Raw genomic sequence first — 23,512 nt, 5'->3', positions numbered from 1 at the left:
TTCTTTGAGTGCTCAAAAATTAAAAAAAATAGTACTGTGGCCCTATATGATATGCATATACCTATGTAAAATAATGAATAGGACTTCTTGAGCTTCGCGTGCAGAGAATGGTCTAATTGCAAGTACATTTTCACCAGAAGTGGGGTTGGCCCAGTCCCAAGAGACTTTGACTTATACCCCCATAGGAATTATGGGGTGGGGAAGGAGAAAGACACCGTGGCGATGGGTCTCTGCCTATGATGACACACAAGTAATTATACCATATGGTGGCATGGGGCAGCAGATAATCATGAGGTGAGGCATAAGACAGCAATGTCTCTTAGACAGGAAGGGAAAAAAGGGCCCCTACTCCAACTAGAGAAAAGCCCCATTTATCCTGCACATTTAATAACAACAGCTAGTTATAACATATTAAGATTTGCAAAGTGCTTTACAAATATCTCATCTGATCTTCACAATAACCCTGGGAGTTATATGCTATTATTATCTCCATTTTTATAGATGAGCAAACTGAGGCAGAAGTCAAGTGACTTGCCCAGGGTCACATAGCCAGTAATTATCTGAGACTGAATTTGAACTCAGGTTTTCCAGACTCCAAGCCCAGTGTTCTATCCATTTCACCACCTACCTGCTTATTGACATTTGTCATGAATATAACAGCTAACCCCTATGATTCCTATATGCAAGCGATTTCATTGTATTTCCACCAGAATTAGCTGACTACATATTAGTCAACTAGTAGTCAAAAGTTAGTTGACTATTTTGTACCTAGCTATTGGGGTGTGCTTGCTGTTCCTTGTAAACACATTCCTCCTCCCAACTCTGGACATATTCACTGGCTGTCTCCTCATGCCTGCAATTTTCTCCCTCATTTCTGCCTCCTGGTTTCCCTGGCTTCCCTTGGGTTCTAGTTAAAATTCCACATCCTCTGTGAAACCTTTCCTGATCCCCTTCAATGTTAGTGCCATCCCTCTATTGATTACTTGTAATGCATCCTAAATATATCTTATTTGTCCTAGAAGGACCTGAGTTCAAATCTGGTCTCAGACATTTGTTAGTTGTGTGACCCTGAGTGAGTCACTTAACCCCATTGCCCTTAGTTTCCTTATCTATAAAATGAGATAGAGAAGAAAATAGCAAACCACCCCAAGAAAACCCCAGATGGTGTCATGAAGAGTAGAGGTGACCAACTAAACAAAAACAACAACAATTCGCATGTCTTCTCCCCCATTAGACTGTTTTGAGAGTAGGGACTGTCTATTGATTATTCCATATTTATCCTGTCTTTATTTTGTTTTACATAGTTTTTTACATTATCATCTCCCCCAGTTAGGTTATGAGGTCTTCAAGGGCAGGCACTGTCTTTTGGTTTTTTTTGTACCCCTTGTATTTAACACAGTGCCTGGTACATAGTAGGCAGTTAATAAATGCTTATTGATTGACTGACTTCAAGGTCACTTTGTATGTACTTGACATTTATTTTGTATATATCTAAATATGGAGATGATGTTTCCCCCATTAGAATGTATGTTCCATGAGGGTAGGCAGTACTTCTTGCTTTTAATTTGTATTCTCAGTGCTTAGCATGGTGCCTGGCACATAGCAAGTACTTAATTAACGCTTATAATTTAACTGGTTGATTGATCCTATAGCTTCATACCATAACAACTTGTACAGTGCCACAAACACTACATATGAACAGATTTGTCCAAAAATGTCTATCAGGGAATGAAAACATAGTTCACTGGGTGTTCTTTCCTAAATATATATTTTATGCAGAATCCAATCGAGATTTTGAGGACAGGAAGGATGGATTACAAGGAGCTCCTATGGCTGTGCATTAGAAGAAGGAGGCCCTTTTAAAAATTGAGCCTTGTATCTGACTGGGGTCAATAGGGACAACCCAAATCAACAAGCATGACACGAAGGGCAAATTTGCAATTAAAAAAGGAGTAGGGAATTATCAAGATGGATGGGTCCCCAAGACACAGAAGCCAGAGCCCCCGTGGCCTTGGCCAAGGATGCCAGAAATGAATGCTCTCATTCTCCAGTGCTCGTCACCTTTTGCTCTGAACAGAAGGGCAAATGCATTAAAATAGCAACAATTAGAACACTTACTTAGCTTGGAAGGCATTGTTGGTCCCCCTGTGGTCGAGGTCATGACATAGGCAGCCCACAATCACCGCTAAAATTTCCACCTCAGTCAAAATCTCCTGAAACCCAGCCGTCTGGGGAGAAGGGAAAAATGGCAACTGTAACTACTCAGAGCAGGAAGGATGGATAACATTAGTCTGGTGAGTAACAATCAACTGTTTTTAGACCAGCATCATTTAAGGAAATGATTAACTGCCACCCACCATAAACTACTGTAGGTTGGGTGGCCAGTCTAACCGCATCAGGTCCCCGCAGTGATCAATTACCTCCCTGTCACATTTACCCATGCCCCAAAACCAAGATAGCGCATGGTGTGTGTGTGTGTGTGTGTGTGTGTGTGTGTGTGTGTGTGTGTGTGTGTGTGTGTAAGAGAGAGAAACTGAGGCAATAAGGGGAAGGAGAGTCCATATAATTTTGAGTCCTTAAGACAAAAAAGCTGCATTTCCAGTTAAAACAAGAATATAGAAAAGTTGTAGAACACAGCACATTTCGTTATTATGAAAATTTAATGGTGAATTACTGTAGTATTGAGTAGTTAAAAAAAGATTAATTTAGATATGAATGCTATTGGACAAATGGGTGCCTTTGGATGACAGCAGAAGAAGCTATCATATTTAGGATTAAGAAGAAAATGTTTCTATTATTAAGGCAACTATTTACTATGATTGATCATTAGCTATAAGGAAAAAGGAGAAGGTATTCAAGCCACAAATATATTGAAGTGAATAATTTATAGGCCACAGAGCCTCTCTCAAGTCCTCCTCCTAGGCTTCAGGAGCACTGGGATTTCCAAGTCTCTAGTAGCAGAGTTTAAGTTCTGGTAGGTGTTACTTACCTGCATCAGCTTCAAGTATTTGCTTAGTGATGGACTTCCATCCAAGGATAAAGGTTTATCACCATAAGGCTAGGGTATGGGGAAGGGAATAAGCATTCATATAGCACCTACTACATGATGGGCACTGCACTAAGCACTTTACAAATAGCATCCCATTTGATCTTCACAACAACCCTGAGAGGTAGGTGCTATTACTATCCCCATTTTACAGTTGAGGCAGACAGAGATTAAATGACTTGCCCAGGGTCATAGCCAGTAAGTATCTGAGATCAGACTCAAATTCAGGTCTTCCTGACTCTTGGTGCCAACAGTTGCTTCTGTGAATTGTTTTGACCAAAGCAATCCATGAAGAAGACTTTCTCCTAAGACATGAAGGGGTTGTGATCTGTGTTGGTGTAGGGATTTACACTCTGAAGAAACCACAGATCTTTTTCTTATTTATTACATAAGTTTGGGTTTTCCTATTATTTCCTTCTCAAGGGGGAGGGGGAGGCAGGAATAAATGCTTGTTAATTTAAAAGTAATTTTTAAAAAGATGTAACAAGAGGGTTGAATAAGCTGGAATGGATTCGTTGGATTAAGATTCTTTCCAGCTCTAAAGGATTATGAGTTTCATATAGATTGAGGACCAAGTGTAGCCTCAGTTCCTCAAAATTCTGAATTGTTTTTCTCTTTCATTATGCTGGTCAAATGAATAGATATGGGGAGGTTTCATTTTGAAGAGGCCTCTGTTAGAGATTCCTAAGCAGTTGCAACAAGAATGAGTTTTAAACAAACTGTTCAATTTTAATGCCTTTCATGAAGAGTAAATAAGCAAGGTTCGATGGTCCTCTCTCTAAATAAGATAAAAGTTGGCTATGTAGCTATTTCAGAGAGATAACAAGCTTCTAATTATTTGGGATTTGCAACTCAGGTCTGAAGTTTCTTGTTTTCCTTCTAGCCCATTTCACTGCTCATTGATACATATAAATCACAGTTATCAGAAGTCAGGTCAGGAGAATCAATCAATTAACAGGTGTTTACTAAGTATTTACTATGGATAGTAGTATGCTACAAGTTGGGACATGAAGACAAAAAAGAAGTGGTCCCTGCCTTCAAGAAGCTTTCATTCACTGGGAGAAATAACATGTGCACATACAAATAAATACAAAAATCTATGTAAAATAGAATCAAGGAGTGGGGCAGCTAGGTGGCACAGTGGATAGAGCACTGGTCCTGGATTCAGAAGGACCTGAGTTCAAATCCAGTCTCAGACACTTGACACTCACCAGCTGTGTGACCCTGGGCAAGTCACTTAATCCCAATTGCCTCACTAAAAAAATAAATTAAAAATAAAAATAGAATCAAGGTAAAGTCAAGGGGGTAGAGAGGAAGGTTCCAGTATTTGGGGGTATCAGGAAAGAGGTAGGGGTGGGTGGGAAATGACAGTAAAATTTGTCAACTTGATGTGATTCTTAGCAAATCAAGATTTAGACATAGCACTGTACTAAGCACCAGAGGTGATTTCCCTAAAACAGCAAGAACTCTCTAGTTTTGAGGTCCTTATGCTTCTACCATACATTGTTCTTTATTGGATTGGATAGTTTAAAAAATTGAATGAAGAACCAGATTCTATATTTCAAAATATATACAGGTTGACTAATAGTTTAGATGAGGATTTTAATAATTACTATAAGGTCTGGTGTGCATACTTCAATAATTATCCATGTAATCTGTCCATGCTCAAATTTGACTCCCATTGCCATGACTCCCAATCCAGAATTGGTTTGTGTGGGGTTAGGACTTTAGTAGCCTAGAAGAAGGGGCACTTCCTGACCTGGAGTAAGGAAGGCATCTTCATGAGTTCAAATCCAGCCTCAGACACTTACTAGCTGTGTGACCTTGAGCAAGTCACTTAACCCTCTTGTCCTCAGTTTCCTCATCTGTAAGGAGGAAATGGCAAACCATGCCAATATCTTTGCCAAGAAAACTCCAAATGGGGTCACGAAGAGTCAAACACTACTGAACAACAACAGCCTAAAAGACATTCCAAATAAATTAATGTGAGGGAGCTTTCAAATATGGAATACTTTACTTGTGATTTCATATAGGAAGTGAAGCAAAAATAAAAAATAAATCACTGAGCTACAGAAATGATTTGCTTGTGAAATGATAGAAATAATAATAGCATGTTAATTTAGTATTTTAAGGTCTGCACATTGAGGTAGATACAATACTACAATGGGTATTAGTATTACCATTTTACAGATGGGGAAATTAAGGCTCAGGAAGGTTAGGTGACCCAAAGTTCTATAACTACTGAATGGCAAAGTCCTATAACTATTAAGTGGCAAAGTCAAAATTTGAATCTAGGTCATTTGATTCCAAATTAGTATTCTTTCCACTGTACTTAATAAGCCATTGGCTAGAAACTATATGATAGGGAGGATAAATTTTTCCCCTCTGGTCTGGCTATTTACTCCTAGGTAATTTATCATGAAAAAATTTCCATTTCTTTGGGGACTGTCTCTCTTTGTCCACCATTTCAGGAAATCCCCAACTACCATATTTTACTTCACTCCCTGCTCTCTGGCCATAGATTCCTTGAAAATTCCCTTGTTCCTGGCTGAAGTATGTCAATCTATACTCTTGTGGCCCAAATCATATCCCTGTAACTTTCTGGACTAAAGTACCCCTCTCTTGCCACCAATCAGCATTCTGTATCATCTCCCCAGGTGAATATAAGTTCTTCAGGGGTAGGGACTATCTTAGTTTTTGTATTTGTATCCCCTTCCAATAATTAACACGGTGCTTAGCTCATGTTCAGTCATTTTTCAGCCATATCCAACTCTTCATGACCCCATTTGGGGTTTTCTTTGTAAGGATACTGGAGTGGTTTGCTATTTCCTTCTCTAGCTCATTTTACAGATGAGGAAACTGAGGCAACAGGTTTAAGTGTGCAATAAATGATTTTATTCATTCATTTCAAATTTACTGATACTTAACTAATTTCAAGGGACAGGGATCAACTAGAAATAGGCAAATTGATGAACAGTTTAAATGGAAATAAAAAATCTAATGTCATCCTTTGTATGGCAAATCAAAATCTTAATTCATCACTAGGTTAAAAGGTCATTAGATTTTTAAAAAATAGAACATATTTTTCTACCAATTTGTCCAGCTATAATTTTCGCTAGAAATCCATTATCTTATCTTAAAGGGCATAAAGTATGCCATAAAATATTCTGAAAAGCAGCACAAATGTCTAGAAGGGGGAGCAAATGATCATAGCCAATATTTATAATGTGCTTTAAGTTTGTAAAACACTTTACATACTTTATTTCAGTTAAGCCTCCCAACAAACCTGTGGTTGTCAATAAAGCCAATGTCATAATAGACTCACAGAGCCAGAGGTGAGTAGCTTCCTCCTCATTAGTATTGCCATTATTATCTTATGGACCAGGCCTCTGCCTTTAAGGTGGGGAGGTGGGGAGGGAGGGAGGTCTAACTAAGCCACCATAGGATGGCTGGTCATTTTTTTCTCTTCTTGAAGTTCTCCAGGGATGGAGGCTTCTCTTGTTCCCATTCCATTGTTTTATCATTTTCACAATAAAGGAGTTCCTGCATCTAGGCAAAATCTCTCTTGACTTTCAGTTAATCCCTTTCCCTCTTGATTGGCTCTGTATGGCTGAGAGAAAGGACTGAGCAGCGTTTTCTTTGTGATAAACCCTTTCTATACTTAGACTCAGTAATTAAGTCACCTCTCCATTTTTCTCTTTCCTAGGTTGAATAACCTTAACTCCTTTGACCTTTTTCCATACCTATTTCTCATCCTTTCAATCATTTTTTGCTGTTTTTTATAAGACTCCCTGACTAGAGGTCAGAATGATTCCAGGAACCTAGAATTCTATTTGCTTCAACAAGCTCCTAATGATGTGCACTCAGCACTGACCTAAGTACTATGAGGGATAAAAACAAACAAACAAGCAAGCAAGCAAAACAACCCCAAGGGACTTTCTGCTCTTCAGGACCTGATGACGATGACGATGTTGACAATAATGATATAATAATAATCACAGTAATAGCTAACATTTATCTCGAGTTTACTATTTTCCAGGCAATGTGCTAAGCAATGGAGATCCAAAGAAAGGCAAAAGACAGTCCTTGACCTTAAGGAACTCACAGTCTAACTGGGGAGACAGCATGCCAACAACGACATACAAACAAGCTATATATAGGATAACATGGAAATAATCAATGGAAGGAAAGCATTGGAATTCAGGGTGATCTGGAAAGGCTTCCTGTAGGCGATGGGACTTAGCTGGGACTTGGAGGAAGTCAGGGAAGTCATGAGGCAGCAGGGATGAAGGAGAAAGTTCCAGGCAAGAGGGACAGCCAAAGAAAATGTCTAGAGCTGGGAGAGGAAGTGTCTTGTTCTAGGAATGGTAAGGAGGCCAGTGTCATTGGATTGCATAGTATATTGTGGTAAGGGTGGGATGGAAGGGTAAGGAGTATAAGAAGACTGGAAAGGTGGGCTAGGCAGAGGGCTGGACTTGTGCCAAGAGAAGGGCATAGAGCCTTTGTCCAGTTGATAAGTCAGAACACACACTACTAGGAGATAACTAAACATACTTCCCTAATACTTATTTGAACATAATATATCTCATGTCATGAATGATTTTAAGGTACCTTAAAAACACATACAGCAAATCTTCAGGGCAAAAGATAGGCTTATATAATGCTGCATTACTACTGAACACAATCTGGCCCGTGAGATACCTTTTTAGTGTGAATGGTATATAATAGCAAATAAACAGAACTGCATAAAAGTTTGCCTGTTTATTAAGTATACAATTATCTTTTCAACTCTCATCTACCTCCTACTCACTTGGAGTCATTCCTGATCTTTCTTCATATTTGGAGGGTAGAAAACCCCAACATCTACCTGAAGAGAATAGATTTTTTAAAGGGGTAACAAAGAAGAAATTGTTTATTTCAACTCTGCTAATTCATTTCTTTTAGGACCTGGGTCTATGGTCATCCACTAATTGGTCTGATCTTGGTTTATCATAACTCTAGTCAACTTAATGAAGTTTCCCTTCATCCTATTTGGCTTTGACCTATGGTCTGCCAAATGACCAGACTTTGAAAATGCAAGAGGTGTAGAACTTAGATATCAAAAGTGAATTAAAATAGAAATCCGACAACTGAAATGGTTTTACATATAAAGCCAGTCTCAGAATCAATCCAGCTTTCTACATATGACATTGCCATTTTCCCAAAGGCCATTTTTCTTTGGAGACTGGGGTGGGTGATGGGGTGAGACATCATGGTCTAGGCCTAGGATTTCATCTCTTTGAGGAACTCATGATGAGGAAACTCCCTTCCCCAATGCAGATAGACAGATAATCTATATAATTGAGAAGTTGTGACTCAGTCATGGTTCCATAGTTAATATGTGTCAGAGGCAGTATTACTTGAACCCAGATCTTCCTGATCCCAAAGTCCACCCTTCATCCACTACCTCATTCATGTTGCCTCAAGAAATCAAATTAAGATATGAAAGATAGGATACTAACGACAATATTTGTATCCCTGGCACCTATTATAGTACTTGTGACATAGACAGTCAACAAGCATTGATTAAGTGCCTTCTATGTAGCAGGCACTGTGCTAAGTGAAGGGGATACAAAGAAAGGCAAAAGACAGATCCTGCTTTCAAAGTGAATCCTTATTGGTTGATTGTTATGTCTTTAATGAACACATTCCTACAACTATTATATTTGTGAACAAAGTTGTATTATTGTCACTTTGAAGGGACATGTATGAAATGAACATTTCTTACCTATTGTCTTCTATACCTATCCTCTTATTGACTTACTACCTGTAAAAAGAATTATTCAGCAAAAAGAAGAGACAACACAAAGCAAGGGAAGGATAAGCAAGATAATTTTCAAAAAAGAGAGGAAGTTCTATTCATTATGACAAAGGTCCTGCCAACAGAGCAGCTCCTGACCCACCCCCAACATACACTGATTCTGCTATTGCCTCACTAATGTACTTCTCACTGACTTTGTGGAGAGACTTGGAGTCAGGAAGACCTGGATTCAAAGCCTACCTCAGACCTTAATCAGCTGTGTGATCCCATAAAAATTATGGGAATTTTTAAAAAGCTACAGTGGAGGGGCGGCTAGGTGGCACAGTGGATAAAGCACTGGCCCTGGAGTCAGGAGGACCTGAGTTCAAATCTGGCCTCAAACACTTGACACTTACTAGCTGTGTGACCTTGGGGAAGTCACTTAATCCTCATTGCCCTGCAAACCCCGCCCTCCCCCCCCAAAAAACAAACAAAAAAATCTGCTTCCTTAATCTTAAACTCTATGAAGTTGGGGATCATGTCACTTGGTGTAGCACCTGGCACATAATAGGTATTTAGTACATGTTTCAGTTGAGTTGATTTGAAATTCGACAAAAAGCAGGTTCAAATATCCTGTAGCCAGGCTCCCATTAGCAGTTGCTATTTCTCACACACAGTACTCAGCCTTTCATCTACTTGCCTGAAATCTATTTTCTCCTTACCTCCAAGTCATAGAATCCTGTATTTCCTTCAGGATTCAGCTCAAGCAACATCTTCACAAAGTCTTCTCTTATGCCCTAGCTGCCAGGATCCCTCGCTAAATTACTTTGGCTTTATTTATTTTTATTTATTTATTTATTTATTTTTGCTGGGCAATGAGGGTTAAGTGACTTGCCCAGGGTCATACACAGTGGCTTTATTGTTTATGTAGATATAGATATAATGTATATATGTCTATATGTACTTACATAGGGGTGTGTGTGTCTATCTACACATATACATATATGTGTATATATAATCTCTCCTTATGAAATGTAAACTCTTTGAAGTCAGTGATTTCATCATTGATTTTGTATGCCCAGCACCTAGTTCAGTGTTTGACACACAGTAGCCATTTAATAAATGATTGTCAGTTGATTGATTGATAAAGGTGCCATAGTCAAGAGCTGATCTACATATGGATCTCCACCCACAGAACACATAACTTACAATGAAAGCCCAGAGAAGCTTTGTCTGAGTTGTGAAAAGAGCCATAGTTTGAAGGAGGGAGAATGTATTCAACCCTCTATCCGATTTGTGAAAAGCCAGAATAAGAATATCTGTGCATTAGTCCTTCCACAGGCTTAACAGCAACACCTTTTGTCCAAGGGTATTTAGGAACTTGGTTCACATTTCTCTTCATGATAAATCACCAGTGGTCAGAATGAAATCCAGAACACCTTTACTTAACCACAGATAACGAGACTACTTGGGTTCTATACCCAATGCAGTAAACATTAATTGTGCACAAGAGTGTATGACCTGCAAAATGGGAATTGAAAGGGACAGGTAGAGTAGGAGTTTCAAGTCTCTGAATCCTATTCCTAATTTGTATGTCTTCATCGAACTGAAAACAAGGCCTTTGAAAATGAAATCAATTAAAACATTGGGAAGGGTATCTCCCAATTTGACACCTTTTAGGGTGCCAAGTTTCAGCCTAAAGAAAGTCTCACAAACAAGTTGTAAAGCATCTACAATAGGGTGCTGATAATGGAAAACTGAGGCTGTGATAAATGGTCCATTGCCTACTGCCGAATCTCACTGACCTGAAGGATTCGGCCGGCATCATAAAACACAAAAGGGAAGATTAAGCAGTTTACCAACACCGTAAAAATCTCAAGAATAAATTCAGTTTAATCAAAAATCCTATATTGTAAAAAGACTGTTGCTATCCCTGTAACCACAAACACATTTCATTAAAAAGCAGTGTCTATGAGCAGGAATATCTACTTTACCCGTAATGTTGGCCGTGATTATGTTTATACACTTTTAAATTTACATGTACAGAGAAAAAAAAATACCTAGCCCTGGATGGTGGTGCAGGAGGATTTATTTTCACTAGAAAGTGAATGACCCATAACTCATGAGTGGCAGAGCTTAAAGTGAGTTATGGAGGTCACTCTCTCATGTGAGGAAATGAATTGGATTATTCCTCTTCCCAATAGTACCCGTTTGGTTATTAGTAAGCCAGGTTCTTAATTATGAGCTGCTTTGACTTGTGTTTTTTTTTTTAAATAAAGACAGACATGGGTACCATTTGCTAAAAGGACATGGTCAAAATGCTACCTTGAGGTCTGGCCAAACAGAATGGAGATGGAAGGAAGGTTTGAGTACATCAAAGGGCAGTAGCTTTGAATATAATTTAAAAATATGTTCCAAATTGATTACCCCCATAGTAGATGAATTCCATGATGTTGGTAGATGGACAATTAAGGGTGATTATTTATTTGGTTTCCTAATCTTACAAACCCTTCCTCCTTTTTGAGTTATACTGGAAAATATAATATGCAAATATGCAAATAAAAGATATTACAGGCTAACATGCAGAACAACTCTGGTATTCTGATGTTTGCCATATATTTTTAAGTCAACCCTTACTAGTTACTTGTTTTTGTCTCACTTAAGAAAGATATATGAAAATTGAGGTATAGCATATTATCTATTGTTATGTTAGTAATAATAAAAGATCGTTGTTATTGTTGACACTACTGGCACAGGCATAGAAAAGAAAAAAATCTCTAGACCTATTTTTGTTTTTATCTCAGGCTATTTTCTGATGAAAAAAGTAGGATTCTCATTGTTGATTCAGACAATATTTTACATGAAAACTCAAGTGCTTCTGAAAAATCTTCCTTGAACACTTTCTGCACCAATTTAATTTCTTGGGGAAGATACCTTGAGGGAGAACATTTTTTTAACAACAAAAATCAAAGGCTTTCCTGAAAAAACGCAGGCAGCTGACAAATATGATGTGCATTATCTTCAGGTTTGTGAATGGGCTAGATTTTTCTCTCTAAATGTCCTTTCTGCTCCCTAGTTTGAATTATCAATAAACACTGTGGCTTATCTCTGAAAATAACCTTGTTGACAACACAAATATGGACTTAAACATGTTCTATCCACATGTGAGATTTAGGAAGCCCACTGTAAATGTCAGGGGGTGTCCGTGTGTTTGCTGTGATACCCGCTTATTATTAGAGCTGATCGGCGATCCCCCACTGGAGCCGCTTTGGCGGCCCTGCTATAAATTTTAATGTGATTGTGAGCTCTTCTCTTTTCATATCCAGTGAATTCTGCAAGATCATAATATTCTATATGAACCCTATCTGAACTTTCCTGTGATACAGAGAAAGAACAAGATTTCTAGTGGTGATAGATGTTCATCATTTTACGGCTTTATGCTGGACACTGGGCACCATGGTTCCCTGAGTAATATTACCCGAAACGAAGTCCGCTCATTCAATTAACCTTTATTGAGCAGTTACAGGGTGCAAGGCATGGCACGAGGCATTAATGAGCACATCCCTAGGATGGTCCTCTGAGGAAAGAATACTTAAGGCAAGCTTCTTTTGGGGAAACTGTCAGGTTCTGTGTGTCAGTAACAACCCCAATGTCACTGCATTTTTAGCTGCTCTTCATATTATCTTATTTTCCTGAAACACAGGGAACAAGCAATATAGCCATTTTTCAATTTCTTCTGAAAAGTAAGAAAATTAAAGCAAATGTCCTTAGACTTCAGGCTTTTTTTTTTCAGTGTGAAAACTCATACTCTAGAATACTTTTCTCTATGGAACTCAAAGCATTTAGCACATTTGAATCCCCCAAAATGTCCATTTCAAAGCAAAGGACCGATATTGTCACCTCTGCCTTAACAGATCTGAAAATTCAGGCAGAGAAGGATGGAGTGACTTATTTAGTCATTACCTGGGTCATAGGAAGGCCAGATTCCTACCATTTTACAACAAATTGCTTCTCCTATAATGGAGCTTTTATTTCCAGAGGAATGTATATTGCTTCTGTTATCTGCATAAGGTTCATGGGTATGGGCCATCAGCTTGAGTACCTTGCAGAACACAATTCTGATTCAGCATTTGTGTTTACTGTCTCTGTGTTTTGAATAATCCCAGAGAGCACACAGGTAAGGAAGTGTACCCCTTACATGGACTTTCCCTGTGTTGCAGAACCCACTCCACAAATATACTAATGAAAATAAGGAAGTGGAAGTGAAACCCTGTATGGGTTTTATCTGTGTAGCAGGGTCAACTGTGCAAAAATACTAATACAAATAGATTAAAGTCACTTTTACACAATTTCCCATTCCAAGAAACAATGGGATTTCAGAAGAAAAAATACTACACCCAGAGATATCACGTTAAAAAGGCCAGACAATTCACGCTAACAATAGCAAATGAGGGAGTACGTGAAAATGGACATAAAACGGACCCACTCCTGATGAGAAAGGTTGATTTTTTTAAGGCAGACTGGCTTTGATGGTATCCCCTTTAAAAATAAATCTTTCCTCCTCCCTTCCCCACCCCCAGTCTAACCCTTCTCCTTTATCATATGCCCTAGATAAAGAGGTTTAATGTCTCCCCTTTTCAAAGCAGCTAGAAGAGAAATTTAGCCTTGGAGCGCCACCTAGAGGATAACGCCGCTCACAGAGGCCCAGTCCTCAGCACAGAAGGTTGTATCACGTGCTTCTATTGTGACATTTTTCAGGAGGCTGGAGAATTCCATTCTACAGCCACCATAACATTTGGGAAGGGCAGATGGGGACAGCTTAGGAGAAGGAAAATGGGAGGATCATTCCACAGTGCTGGGAAAGCCACAAGCTATGCTATAGGGTTGCTCTGGGGAAACAATTCTGAGTCAGGGCCCCTATTTCAGAAAGGAGATCCTTGGTGTGCATTCAATTTTTTTTTAAATTTTATTTTACTTGAGTTCAATTCCTTATTATTTCCCTAGTTCAAGCTGCCTCTGTTAATTCAATACAAAGCATGGGGATGGTGGGGATCACCCCAACTCTGCTCTCTCTATGGGCTGGTTCAATCACCAACACCCACATTTGCAAGTCATATAATTGCTGCTTAGTCAGAAGCTTCTTTTGTTTTGTTTTGTTTTTTTGTTTTGTTTTGTTTTTGCGGGGCAATAAGGGTTAAGTGACTTGTCCAGGGTCACACAGCTAGTAAGTCTCAAGTGTCTGAGTCCGGATTTGAACCCAGGTCCTCCCAAATCCAGGGCCGGTGCTTTATCCACTGTGCCACCTAGCTGCCCCTTAGTCAGAAGCTTCTTGCTCAATGGAGATTCATCTGCTACAGACCTTGCTTTCTACCCTGCAAAGTGGTGTGTGTGTGTGTGTGTGTGTGTGTGTGTGTGTGTGTGTGTGAAATACATTCCAATCTCCTCCACCTTTACAATCCCTCAAGCTCCATACACACCCAACTAGTATTGCCTGGGAAAGAGCTATTGGCCTGGACACGAAACTCAATCTGGGCCCCTCCAGATCAGAGGAAGAAACATGCTGGACTAGTTTTAGCCCAGAAAACAGATTGATTCATTAATGATGTGCCACTATGGTTTAAAAATCTCTCCCTCCCCTATTTCTAAGACTATGTAGGCTAGGGAAAGGGGCTTCTGGATCAGGGCTCCTCCACAAACCCAGCACTGTAGTAGTAGGAGGGACTAAGGATAGATCTTGGGAAGCAATTCTTATCAATAGCACCTAGTACAAAACTACTTAAATGACAAAGCCATTCAAAAATATTTTTAAAATTTAATGGAGTTGGCAAACTGTGTATGTGTGTGTGTGTGTGTGTGTGTGTGTGATCAAGAAAAGACAATTACAGACTCTCTGAGTTCTCAGGGATCTCCCTCTCCCTCCCACCCTCTGTATGTGTATGTGCCTGACTGACAATCATGCAGTAAAGAGCAGCACAAATATTTCATGTGTAGGAAACCATGCCTATTCTGGGGTTGGCTCTCTAACTGAAATGTATTCTGAAAGGTCATATGATGATGTTTAAGAGTTATTTTTCTAAGAGTTGTCTTTTCTTTTCTAGACTAACATGGTGGAGGTGTGGAGAAATAGATTCTGGGAAAATCTCCTTCAACAGTGATTTGATCAAGGGCATTTTGCGGATTTACATTAAGGATGATGAATATTAAATCTATTTTGTTTCTTTAATCCCTCCCCTCATTTCTTGAAGAGTACCAAGTTCCATCTCCCTAGTAGAATTTAAATTTGGTAAAGCAAGGAGTATTTTTCATTTTGTCCTTGTATCTTCAAGTGTGCCTAGAACAGTACTTTGCACATAGTAGCCACTTCATAAATGTTTTTGTATTGAATTACAAAGTTGTAATAATATTGGAATTTATTTTTTTATTTTTCTAAAAAAAGCCTTTCCTTTTTTCTAGAAAGGTCATATGAGGTCTATTTTGATTGCTCCTATCATTGATTCATAATATTATTGTCTTTCCTTCCTCCTTCAGCGTACAAAGTCCTTGATGCTCATAGACTTTGCCAATTCTATGAGATTATTGGGACCTCCAAAATAAAAATAATTTATTGAACACATGTTAATACATCCTAGGTGTTGAGAGTCAAAACAAGTATGACATATTATCTCAACACATACACATACATACACACAGAGACACACAATTCTTCCTGATATTACCAAGTTAAAATTTGTAAAAGTAAAGTACAAGGCAAAGTCTTCTATTTCTTCAACCAACTTTGCTACTTTAGTAACTAAACCTTAAGGCCCAAAGCTTCTTCCTCTTCAATGAAAGATGCCACCTTATTTGCAGGCATTTTGAATTTGGGGTACATGAATTTGTTTTTAAAATATTTTGATAGGGAGCAGCTAGGTGGCACAGTAGATAAAGTACCGGCCCTGGAGTCAGGAGGACCTGAGTTCAAGTCTGGTCTTAGACACTTGACACTTACTAGCCGTGTGACCCTGGGCAGTCACTTAACCCTTACTACCCCGCAAAAAAAAAATAAATAAATAAAATCTTGATAGCTATATCTCAATAGAATTGGTTTCCTTTGTATGACTAAGTATTTTATTCATTTAAAAATATTATCCCAAGAAGGGGTCCATAGGCTTTGCCAAATTGTCAAAGGGGTCTGAGACTCAGAAAAGTTTTAAGAAACCCTGACTTAGATTAAGTCTCTATGTACGCTATTGTATGGGAAATGGCTAAATGCTTGGAGAGATCCAATTTGTTCGTCTACTTTGCTTCTACAAACCTCAAAGAATTTGGATTCTCCATTATTTTTTGTCCTCAAGGCACTTTTGTGAATCTTAGCTGGTCGGACTGATATTCTTTGTCATATGTGATTCTTCCATATGCATGTCAATAAGTCAACTAGCAGGAACACCGAGTTAGTTGATACAGTGGATAGAATGCTGGGCTTTGGAGTAGGAAAGACTTCTATTCCTGGGTTCAAATGTGGTCTCAGATGCTTACGAGGTGTGTGACTTTGGGCAAGTCAATTAACCCTGTTTGTCTGTTTTTTCCTCTGTAAAATAAGCTGGAGGAGGAAATGGCACATCACTCTGGTATCTTTGCCAAGGAAACCCAAAAAAAGGGGTCACAAAGAGTCAGACATGACTGAAATGACTAAGTAACAAGGCAACTAGCATTTATTAGTTACTGGTCGGGCTATATATAAAGTGTTGGAAGGCCAAGCCTTTATCTTCCCTAAAGACAGAAAAGTATCGATATTTGTATTCCCAAAGTTTTACTTCCCTAACTATGCAATCTGGATAGCAAACTGTATGGATAAGTTTTGGTTTTTTTATTCTTTACCAAGAATGATCATTCCTATGGCACCTTCCTTTCAGAGTGTCAAAGGATCTTCCACAAAATACCAGTAGGCCAAAGAAAGGCCAATTTATTTCAACTAATAAATGTGGCATTGGTCAGAATAAGAATTTGGGTTTTCCTCTCCCAGCAAATGAATTCTATTAGAAGAGTTTATTTCTGTCATTGTAGTAAAACATTTACTTCAAGTATACAAAACCCCAACTGTTACCACTGACCAGATGTCATTTGCATCTAGGGTTGGGCTACCCTCCTCCCCTTCAAAACAAGCAGCACAAATCTCCATGATTATATGCTCACAGACAGAGCTTTCCAGAGCAGCAGGCCCAACAGCTGATCCCACCTGACTTCCACTTAACTGCCAAGAATATGGACTGCTCTCCTTTCCTACCTTCTGTGACTTTTAAAAATAAGAGTTTGATAGAATTTATCTGTATTTAAAATGTGCTCTGCAGTAAATATTGTAGCCTTTCTAGTACAACTTTATGATCCTTGGCCAGTTATTTCTGTCCTATGACACATCTTCATGTCTGAGTTACAAAGACAGAGACTGAGAGACAGAAGAGACACATAGAGAGAAAGAGATAGAAACAGAGAATAAGACAGAGACAGAAAGACTAAATTGAAAGTTTGTGTTTCTTTTTTTAAAGAACTATTTTTACAGGATGAAATTTTACCAAGAAGCTTTTTTGGGTGGATAGGGCAATGAGGGTTAAGTGACTTGCCCAGGGTCACACAGCTAGTAAGTGTCAAGTATCTGAGGCCAGATTTGAACTCAGGTCGTCCTGAATCCAGGCCAGTGCTTTATCCACTGTGCCATCTAGCTGCCTCCAAGGAGCTTTTAAACAATTATTCTAAGACTAAAACTTATTTATTTAGTCTTTTTCAATGTGTCAGTAATCTCAAGACTCCTAAAGTTTGGGAAATATTGCCAAAATATATGGTACTAGAAACATGTATTCTAGGCCCTAGAGCATGTGAATTTTAATGAAGGGATATAGATAGATAGATAGATAGATAGATAGATAGATAGATAGATAGATAGATAGATAGCATATTAAGTGTTGAAGAACAGGAATAATGAAAGGAAAAACATTTAGGTGGTTAAGACAAAAAAGACAAGTCTTCTATTGTAGCAGAATACACTTACGGTTAGCATTGCAAACATCAGCTGGCACACATTGAAAGCATGTCTCCAATTGTGGTATAGTACCATTCGGTAATTCTTTCTCACTGTCAAAAGCCACCTACATAGTGTCTGAAATGAGAAGGCAGAGATTTACATCAGATCAATGGCCCATGACTGTATTGGACTCAGCCTGGCTCAAGTGAGCAGTGGAGGCGGGATGGGGGGAAGTCCACTAAAGAAAGGAGTGACTTACCTCATAGTCAATTTTAAATTTCTGCACCATCCCCAGCTCCATGAACATCCGCAGAGCAGCAGTGATCATGGCATCAACATCAAGGGAAAAGTCATCAAAATGTATGTCATCAATGGCAAGCTCTGAGACCAGAGGGATGTTGGCTGCCTAGAAAAGAAGGAGACATAAGTCAATGCGAGTTCCACAGACATCCCAAGCTCAGTGTCTTGCTCTCATCCAAAGCTTATCAGAAGTGTCACATAAATCAAGCCTGACCTGCACTTACACCCTGATACAGCTAAACTCTAAGCAGTAAATGTCTTTGTTTTTGAACTGCAAATGCCCCAAGCAAATGAAGCAGAGAGAGAGAGAGAGAAAGAGAGAGAGAGAGAGAGAGAGAGAGAGAGAGAGAGAGAGAGAGAGAGAGAGAGAGAGAGAGACTTAAAGACAGAGGCATAAAGACACAGAGACAGATATTTGGACAATCACACATACAGAAAGACAGAGACAGACAGAGAGATAGATATGGACAGACACAGAAAAGGAGGGTGGAGAGGGAAAGGGAGGGAGGGAGAGAAAGACTTAAAGACAAAGACATAAAGACACAGAAACAGATAAACATAGAGTCAGATATTTGGACAGACAATCACATAGACAGGCAGAAAGACAAACAGAAAGAGAGAGACAGAGAGATACAGAAAGACAGACAGAGAGATAGATATTGACAGAGAGAGAGAGAGAGAGAGAGAGAGAGAGGAAAAGCTAATCTGAAGATAAAATATACTCACTAGAGCTTGTATGCAGAATTTAGAATACTGAGCTGTCTAGTTTACAGCAACTGCAGTAATACAATATATTCTCATGCAGATTACAGTGCTCTAAATGCAAGAAACATCTGGACAGCCAGCAGCTGTGAATTTTAATTGCTACTATTTAGAAAATCTAGGTGAAAATACACCACTTTGTAGTGTTCCTTATATCCTTAAATGTACAAGTGCTCTTTATTATATGTTTACTGTACATTCAGTGGGATGAAAAGGGTCATACCATACATCTTTGGTACCAAATATGTTATCTTAAATGGAAGTGTTTAGAGAATCAATGTATGTTTTTATTTTTCTTTCTTTCATTTTAGGAACAAATAAGAACAATTCAATTCTGCTTCATCTTATATAAACATAACACCATAGTTATGAGATTGATTATAAATAACACTGACTAACATTTTTATAGCCTATATAAACATATATACATACATATATACACACATACATATTTACATTATGTATATATGTATATGTGTGTGTATATACCCACACACACACACACACATACACAAAGTCTTACTTGATTTGATTCTCATAAAAACCCTGGGAGGTAGATTCTATTATCTGCACTTTACAGATGAGGAAACTGAGGGTGAAAAATGTTAAGTAACTTGCCCTAGTAACACAGCTATTAAGTATCTTAGCCAGGATTAGATCTCAGGTCTGCCTCACTCCAAATCAAGCTTCTATCCATTGTACCACCTAGCCGCTCATATACAGTGCTGTCAAAACATCCATATTAAAAAACTGTAAACCATTTGTCCCAAAGAACCTGTTTGATATTTAGAGGGAAAAAAAGAACTTTTAGGAAATCTCTTTATATTGGGTTCCCTTTGGTACTATTAATGCCATGCATCCTGATGTGCTACTCAGATACTCCTTTCAAGCTGTGAACAGTGGAGGTTCTTTTATAAATGCAGTCTTTTTTGGGGGACTCTGTGTGTGTGTCTGCCCCTGAGTTTACTGCTGTTTATGCCTTACATACTCACAAAGAAAAAAAATACACAGGGGATAATTTATACTCTGGGAATAATCTGTCTGAGCAATTCAATCCATTTCTTGTTATTTAGGATGTTGGAATGCATTTATCAAAGCATATCATCCAGAACAAGGTAGGTAATAGTTATGGGGCACTTTGCCCTAATCATATCACACCAAGGGTATTGTGGCGAGCTCTGGGCACTACATTTTAGAAAGGAAGTTGATGATATTAGTAAGCTGGAGTGTGTACTGAAGAGATGATGAAGAAACTAGAAACCATGCCTGATGAGGATCATTTAGAGAAAATGGCAATAGAGTAAAAGAACAACAAAGATTTAGGAGGAGCATAATAGTTGCCTTCAAATATTTGTAGTTGTTAGAAGGCATTTTTTTAAAAAACCACCTCGGTTGCTGAAGATAAAACTAAGAGTCATTGGTAGAAGAGAGAGAATTATAGATGCATAAAGGAATCTTTTTATATATAGGTTGGAAAACATGACTACTGAGGTCCCCCTACAACTTGAAGAGGAAGTTCTGTGATTCTTTTAAGTCACAAGAAGGCAAATTTCAGTTGAATATAATTAAAAACCCAATGATAAAAGCTGTGCAAATGTGGAATTACCTTCTATGACTCAGAAAGTTGTCATCATCACCACTACGCCACCATCATCATTACATAGTGCTTTATATACATTATCTCATTTTAGTTACTGAGCTTCTCGTCACTAGAAGTCTTTAAATAGAGGCTGGATGACAAACTGTCAGGGATGTTTTAGTAGCAGGTTCCTGCCAGATATAGGCTAAACTAGATGGTTTCTAAGGTCTCTACCATATCTGAGATTCTATAATTTCTATCTGCCTACCTCACAGAGAGGTAGGAAGAGAACTAGCTGATAATAGTGTCACTGAAGTGGAGGGAGGAGAGAGTATAAAGGAATGGTCACAAGTGTCACAGGCTACAGAAAAACGTCAAGAACTATGAAAGCTGAGAAGGTCATTGGCAAGTAGTCATGAATGACCTTGAAGAGAAGCAATTGGCATGAACTTCAAAGGAAGAAAGGTGTTAAGTGACCCTGACAACTTCAGGGGTTGGAAATAGTGGTGGAGAGCACTTTGATGTTCAAAGTTTCTTCCTCTTGGCCAAGTAAGTTTTGTGATGTGGTCTCCACCGTTCCCTCTTCCATCTATGCTCTATGTGCTGTGTCCGTAAAGGTGTCTTCTTGGCTCTCTTCTCTCTTTATACTCATTCCTTATGCTTCAGTTATCATTTTCTTTTCCTTTAAGCCTTTAAGATTTTATTTATTTATTTTATTTGAATTTATTGAATAAAGCAAGCATTTCCATAATGTAGTATAATGAAAAGATGATTACTCAGGAAACTGCAAATCTATTATGAACAACTTGCTATTCCTTTTAAATATGCAAGAAAGTTATCATGTAAATTTCTTTTTTTCTTCTTTTTTCTCCCCCACACAGAGATGGCTACCATGAGACACAAATATGTATGTATGTATGTGTGTATGTATGAATATATGTATATAAAATATATATGTTATTGTTTGTTAAAATGTGAACCTTAGCCAGTATCCACAGAAGGGAAGAACAATGAGCAATTTTGAAAATTCTGGTTATGTTTATTTTATTCTCAAGACCTCTCTAGAAAAATGTTGATCCATCAAAGGTATTAGGACATATAAGTATCCTGAGTCCAGTATGGTATAGTGAAGAAGAGTATGACACAAGAGAAAGAATATGATTTGAAGTCAGAAGACAGAGTTTCAAGTCTTCACCCTAACGTTTCAAGCTGTGTGATATCAGAAATATTGCTTAACCTCATGCTTTTGTGGTGAAATTTAAAGGATATCAGCAGGGCAACTAGATGACACAGTAGAGAGAGCAACTGGGTCTGGAGTCAAGAAGATCTGAGTTTAAATTTGGCCTCAGACACTAGCTTTGCGATACTAAGGAAGCCACTTAACCTATCTGCCTGTTTTCCCACTTAGTACGATGCCTAGCCCGTAGTAGGAACTATATAAATATTTAGTCCCTTCCCCTTAGGATGTTAGTAAAGGTTTAAGAGCTGCCTCTCTGACAATGAAAGACATACCTTTAAGTTTAATATCCATCATTAACATGTTCTCTGTCATTAAAGTCTAGACAATTAAGAAAACAGTAAATCAAGCCCTAATTTGTAGTGTTTTCTACTTTCTGAAAATTTAACAATTGGCTCTCAGGAAGCCCTCCAGAACACTCCTGGATATAATGCGTCAAAATGTTTTGAAACCATTTAAGGGTTATTATAAAAAGTAGTTGGTTGTAATTGGCCAAAATTAAAATAAGGCTGAAAATCATTTCAATTCATTATACATGCATTGAGCACTTACTACATGCAACACACTGTGCTAAGCAATGAGGATACAAATAAAAAAAGTAAAAACCAGGATCTGCCCTCAAGAAGGTTACAATCCATTGGAAAGAACAACAATAATAATGTGCATGATATTTTGAGAAGGGAGAGAGCATTACCAACTAAAGGAATTGGGAATGGCTTCTTTTAGGAAGGGATGTATAAGCAGAACATTGAGGAAGGCTGGGGAGTCTATGACAGTTGTTTGTCCTTCGTTCTCAACGAGGACCACGATATCAGGGTGATGTCATGACTTGCAGTGAATTGGATTTAAGTGAAGGAGGGCTGTGCAAAGTCACCAACCTCACTCTTTCCTCCAGAACCATCTTGGTCCAGTAACAAGATATAGATCAGGATGACTGGAGATGGTCCTGGATGTTTAAGGCAATTGGGATTAAGTGACTTGCCCAGGGTCACTCAGCTAGTAAGTGTCTGAGGTGAGATTTGAAGTTGAGGGTCCTCTCAACTTCTGGGCTAGTTCTCTATTCATTGAACCATCTAGCTGCCCCAAGGAGTCTATGAGCTGGGGCTGAGGAAACAGCTAATTCTGGGCATGGGAAATAGATTGTTCAAAGGCATAGGGGTAGGATATGGACTGCTGAATTTAAGAAATAGTTATGGAGGACAATTTGGCTGGAATATAATGTACAAAAAGCAGATAATTTTAAATGTCTAGAAAGGTAGGCTGGAATCTATTTGTTTTTTGTTTTAATTTTTATTGGTGAGGCAAATGGGGTTAAGTGACTTGCCTAGGGTCACAAGCTAGTAATTGTTAAATATCTGAGGCCAAATTTGAACTCAGGCCCTCCTGAATCCAGGGCTGGTGCTCTAACCACTGCGCCACCTAGCTGCCCCTGGAATCTATTTGTAAAGGGCTTTGAATGCCAGGCTGAGGTGTTTGTATTTTAACCTCAAGGTAACAGGAAGCCACTAAAGGTTCATGGGAAATGGAGTGACATGGTTAGGCTTATGCTTTAAGAAAACAATTTTGACAGCTGTGTAGAGTATAGTTTGGAGTAGGGAGTAACAGGAAGCCAGAAATTCAAATAGGAAGCTGTTGCAGTAGTCTAGTTGAAAAGTAGAATTGAATTGGTGATGTCGACTATGCTATATCTTCACCCTGGCCCTCTTCATCTATAGTTTGGAAGCAATAATGATGAGAATTCATGCATTAGAGCTGTCCAAATTGGACTTGTCCTGTGGAATATTCATAGGGTGTTCAGTGTTCCCATTATAAAT

The 23,512-nt window shown here is 38.6% G+C and overlaps 1 protein-coding gene across 1 annotated transcript in view; it reads right to left on the bottom strand.

Moving 5' to 3' along the window:
- PDE11A (phosphodiesterase 11A) overlaps positions 1-23,512 on the bottom strand; it is a 487,311-nt gene that overhangs the window by 101,668 nt on the left and 362,131 nt on the right. The window contains exons 12-14 of the mRNA XM_043996785.1: positions 18,080-18,226; positions 17,848-17,955; positions 2,119-2,228 (exon numbers count right to left, since the gene is read on the bottom strand). Of these exons, the coding sequence (XP_043852720.1) occupies positions 2,119-2,228; positions 17,848-17,955; positions 18,080-18,226 (365 nt within the window). The remainder of the gene's footprint in view (positions 1-2,118; positions 2,229-17,847; positions 17,956-18,079; positions 18,227-23,512) is intronic.

The sequence above is a fragment of the Dromiciops gliroides genome, chromosome 3 (genome assembly GCF_019393635.1).
Source record: "Dromiciops gliroides isolate mDroGli1 chromosome 3, mDroGli1.pri, whole genome shotgun sequence".
Classification (NCBI taxonomy): Eukaryota; Metazoa; Chordata; class Mammalia; order Microbiotheria; family Microbiotheriidae; genus Dromiciops; species Dromiciops gliroides.
Note: the sequence above shows the minus strand (reverse complement) of the source record. Positions and strands in the feature narration are given on the sequence as shown.